The following is a 5,000-nucleotide window of genomic DNA, read 5'->3' as shown; positions in this document are numbered from 1 at the left end:
CGCATTTCTTTGCATTTCTTTGCAATGCGTTGCAAGCCCCTGCAGTATAAAAGGGGTTAATACCAGTTCCTATTTTCTGACATCTGGACTTTTTTTTTAAATATATAATTTAAGGAAATAGTAAAAGAATGGGATAGGTTAACATGGAGGCTAGATGACAGTTACAGATACACTTAATATCACTTATAGAGGATATAGGAAAGGGTTTGCTCCCCCACTCATATAGAATTGCATTTGCAACTCCTGCGGTTTCCTATTGATGTCTAAAACTAATCTGGTGGCTCTCTGAGGTTTCTTTCTGTTCTATCCCCCCTTCTATATCACTATCTTTACTTGGCATCAAATTAGAAACTCCACTACAATCAACAGGTCCCTGAAGAGGTAATGAGGAAATAGACATGCTTTGATCTGTGCTAATATGTGTAAATGTACCAATAGCTTTAACACCTTAGTCAAACATTTACCACCCAATTACACCCATAAACACCTTAAGAATCGGTGCATTATAGTCATGTACATTCACCGGGCCTGGACCCCAGAAAGCAGAGGGGTACAAGTGGGGTCCTCTGATGGTCACAGGACATACACAATCGTGAGAAAAAAAAACACATTGACTTGATTTCAATAAGAAAAAACAACAGATAGCCTCATTTTCTCATGCTAAATAGAATACTAATTATCCTCTCACTTCAGCATAGATAGACTAAAACGATACATTGTTATTACTATTACTAATAACATTATTATTACTGTTATCAACACCAGCAATGCGAATCTGTCATCATAATAATGAACATTATATCTAATCGACTACTCATTATTCCCCTCAGTCCTATAAGAACAACACTAACGCGACAATACAAACTGCTTTCTTATATTAACTATTAATAATAATAATAACCTTAATACTATTGCTAGTAAACTTATTAGCATCAGAATATCAGCATGAAGTAGAGTGGATATATAGAGGTGGATAACACTATGTCACACAGCAGTGCATGTATACAGTATTTAGCTCGGGTTGCAATGCAGCAAAGCACTTTAGTTTGTCTAGCTTGCCCTGTCACCAGCTGGCAGTGGGGTAGGGGTCTCTGTACTGTACCTCTCTCACTCAGTATCCCATCAATGCTGTGCTTTGCTCTCTTCTCTTGCTCGTCCTGCTCCTTCCTTTCCATTTCAATCTCCTCATCTTCCCCTTTTCCAAACTTGCTCCTTAAAATACGACTGATAGAACTCACTAAAAATAAATACAAACAGTGAGATGGTGGCATGAAATGGTTAAACTTCAGGACAACCATCAGGTGCACCAAAAAAAGTCTTTGATGGCTATAAACTGAATATATCATTATATGTAATCCTCTATTCCACATAGCTCAATTACAACTGCAATGCCCTCATTAATTTATTAATTGTTATCTATTTCAGGAGGGCTGTTTCTAAAAAGATTAGTGTTAGTGTTCAATATATAATGCTACCGAGTTTATTTGCACTCACACACCACTTTTCTTATTTACAAACTTACAATTCGTGTTTGTTTTACTGGGTTTCGTGTTATTTTAGAACATCTTACACGTTCCTGTTTTTAAAGAATATGTCGCTTGACTATTTGTAATGGGCAGTCGAAAAAGCATTGCCCCAACAATTAATAAATGTAGATCTTATTTTAAATCATACACAGATCCACTACTCATTTATTAAAGATGCTCCCCCCCTGACACCTCTGATCACTGTCAGGTGATATTTTGGAGAAATCTGGGCTGAGGAGCCAGGTTTGTGTTTAAATACATTACAGTACGTGTGGCTGGTTAGGGCAAAATGCGCTGTATTATGTGGATAATAAACACATTTCTTTAATGGGATCCTTCATATGCGCCCAAAAAAATATTTTGTACACTCCCCTTACTTATCATAATTCTGAAATGCCAAACCTGCGAAAAGTGTCTGAATAAAATTGGTCTTGAAAATAGATTTATTAAAGTTATTCGTTGTCTGAAAAAATAAACTGATGGTAATGAGGATAGTTATATAATAATAACAACAACACCATAAACATAATAAATACAATAATAATAATAAATACAATAATAATAATAATAATAATAATAATAATAATAATAAATACAATAATAATAATAATAATAATAATTCATAATAATGCCTTAACCTTGTCCAAAAACTTTGAGTGTAAAAGTATTTTAAGACTAAATACCAAGCATCCAATATTTATTTGATACCAATGTCTGTATTAATGGGCCATTCAGTCTTATTAATTGCTTTAAAAATTGCTCCTTAGCTATAAAAGCATTTTAAGCTTTCACTTTCTCCACATTAAAATAGGGGGTTATTAACTGGAGTTAATACGCATACGTGCAATAATGCAGATTGTGTTTAATATTTCATGGCTGGAGAGGGCTCTTTGAGATAAGGAAAGCAATCAATACATTTTATTGCCTAAGTGATCTGCCCGAGCTAATAGAGATGGATGTTTTGTGTTATCAATATTAATGGGTCTAGTACCTGAAGGAACAGTATTTCGTTCACAGACTCCGTCCTTAAGTAATTTATCGCGAATTTCCCAGCTAAACATACCAGGGTTTTCTCTCTTGAATTCCTCAATCTTTTTATCCACATCTGGAGTTGTCACCTGCTTTAGAAGGAACAGAAAACAAATATCTCTAAGTCTTCAGTTTACCTTGTGATAAAGTAAAACCTTAGATCACATCTGTGCTTATTACCTATAATTAACTCAGGAGCACACATAGATTTGTTTACAGTGGGAGGGGGGATGTGTGGGATAAGAACAAAACATATACATATATAATCCCCAGTCTTTAGGCAAAGATAGAAATATCCATTTTCATGTGTTCACTTTTTCTCTGCGAATTTCTGCAGCCTGGAAAATCCACAGATCGGGTTACTTTAAATGCCACAAGTAGAAAAGTAATTTTGTGTTTGGAGGGGGGGTTGAAAAGACTGCTGTACAATGGAGGCGAGGGGGCTTTTAACTCAAGTGAACAAAAATGCTAGGAGTTTGTTTAATTATTTTATATATATATATATATATATATTTATTTATTTTTAAATTAAGCGAGAGCGCGAGAGAGATGTATATAAAATAATTAAACAAATTCAAAGTGGCATGTGAAAAATTACATATATATATATATTTTAAACACACACACACATGCATTAAAACAATTATAGTGGGTAAAAAACCTGTTTGAGACATGAGAATGTACCCACAAGTGGTAATTTATATATATATATATATATATATATATATATATATATATATATATATATATATATATATATATCATATCATATCTACGGTAAAGCTTGCTCTGTTCCAATATTTAAGACATAACAGACTATCTGCACAGATGAATATGATATAAACACGTTTAATTAAAACGCTTCACCAAAAAGTAAAAATAACAAGGTGTAAGTGTAATTGTTGTAAAGTAATTTCACTTTCTGCCTTCACAGGGCTGAGGCGCAGCGTTAGCCTGACTCACTTTAATATTCATCTTAATTGTATTTATTGAAGCTATTGATTTTGGTTTATACAGTTTGTCAGGGAAACTAACACATGGCTATGTAAAGATGATCCCTAGAACTAAGTGATGTTTATTGGCACAGTGTCTACTGTGTCCCTTCTGATGTTTATCTTATTGCGATAATACTCCCAGGATTTCTAATTGACCGTAAACCATTCAGTGACATTTCCATCGTTAGATACAAATATCAGGGCTGCTGCTGTGTGCAATATCCCGAGGAACGTGGCAGCATTACGGCCATTCAATGCTTCTCACCTGCCGAGGCTGAAGTGCTTATATTAACCTTGGAGAAAACTAGGATTTCATCCCACTACAAGGACGAACAGCTCATACACAATACACCTTATTTTAGTAACTAAGGTATATATACCTATTAATGTGTAGGGTTTGGGCCAGCTACCCTTTACTCCCAAGATGTAAAACAGATTAGACCTGTGTGGGTAATTATTTTATTCTTAATAATAACTGGACATTTTATATATTTTTATATATATATATATATATATATATATATATATATATATATATATATATATATATATATATATATATATATATATATATATATATATATATATATGTATATATATATTTCGCCCCAAATGCACAACAAGTGTCCCCAATCACATTTTCATATAAGGGATGTGCTCCCACCTGGGTTACTCACCTTGGGTTTGCTTCCCCCGATCGCCCCTGGCCTGATGGATCCTGTCTCCTGGTACCTGCACAGGATTTTAGACACACATCCATGGGACACCCTTAGCTGGCGTGAGATTACACACGGTCTTATCCCGTGATGGGCCATTTCAACTATCTTGTGCCTGATGTGATTTGGCAATGGCCTGCCATTGATAAAGACCCCACCGAGCTGGTTCACCCGGCCCTGGCCGAGAGGAGTGGACACTGTATGTTGGGAGGGGGGAAAAAGACACCAAATTACCAGTTACTCGTTTTGTATTAATCATTGTCATTTTCTGTAAAGATTTGCAAATGGTCCATTTGATACTAATGAGGTTATGGCTAGTAATTAACGAAACTAAACTTGCATTGGTATTGAGAAGTTTTAATTAATCTAATACTAAATTACATAATTACATTGTTTACAATGACATTGTCTAATTCTAAAAGTTGACCTTAATTTGCTATATATAATTGTGTGTGTATGTATGTATGTATGTATGTATGTATGTATGTATGTATGTACAACTTTGGAAAAGTTTTACTTCAGTGATAAAACATCACACAGTACACACACAAATAAAAATAATATTAAATCGAAATCTTACTGATAAAAACACAAACTAAGAGCTAATATCATCGTCACCTTATCTAATAAATCATTTGCTTTATCACAATATAGAATGCATACACCACTCTCTTATTAGAAAGATCACTCATATCCTGCCTTCATATTCTCGGTTTAAAGTAACTCCCTTTGTT

At 34.2% G+C, this 5,000-nt stretch overlaps 1 protein-coding gene across 4 annotated transcripts in view; it reads right to left on the bottom strand.

Moving 5' to 3' along the window:
- The window catches only part of PAX3 (paired box 3), a 99,238-nt gene that overhangs the window by 91,700 nt on the left and 2,538 nt on the right, over positions 1–5,000 (bottom strand). The window contains exons 2-4 of one of the 4 annotated variants that reach the window (XM_075569682.1): positions 4,228–4,463; positions 2,518–2,647; positions 1,103–1,237 (exon numbers count right to left, since the gene is read on the bottom strand). In XM_075569682.1, the coding sequence (XP_075425797.1) occupies positions 1,103–1,237; positions 2,518–2,647; positions 4,228–4,463 (501 nt within the window). The remainder of the gene's footprint in view (positions 1–1,102; positions 1,238–2,517; positions 2,648–4,227; positions 4,464–5,000) is intronic. The other 3 variants (XM_075569684.1, XM_075569683.1, XM_075569685.1) reach the window with 3 other exon arrangements.

This window comes from Ascaphus truei, chromosome 14, assembly GCF_040206685.1.
Source record: "Ascaphus truei isolate aAscTru1 chromosome 14, aAscTru1.hap1, whole genome shotgun sequence".
Classification (NCBI taxonomy): domain Eukaryota; kingdom Metazoa; phylum Chordata; class Amphibia; order Anura; family Ascaphidae; genus Ascaphus; species Ascaphus truei.
The sequence above is the reverse complement of the archived record's forward strand: the minus strand, read 5'-3'. Positions and strand labels throughout refer to the sequence as shown.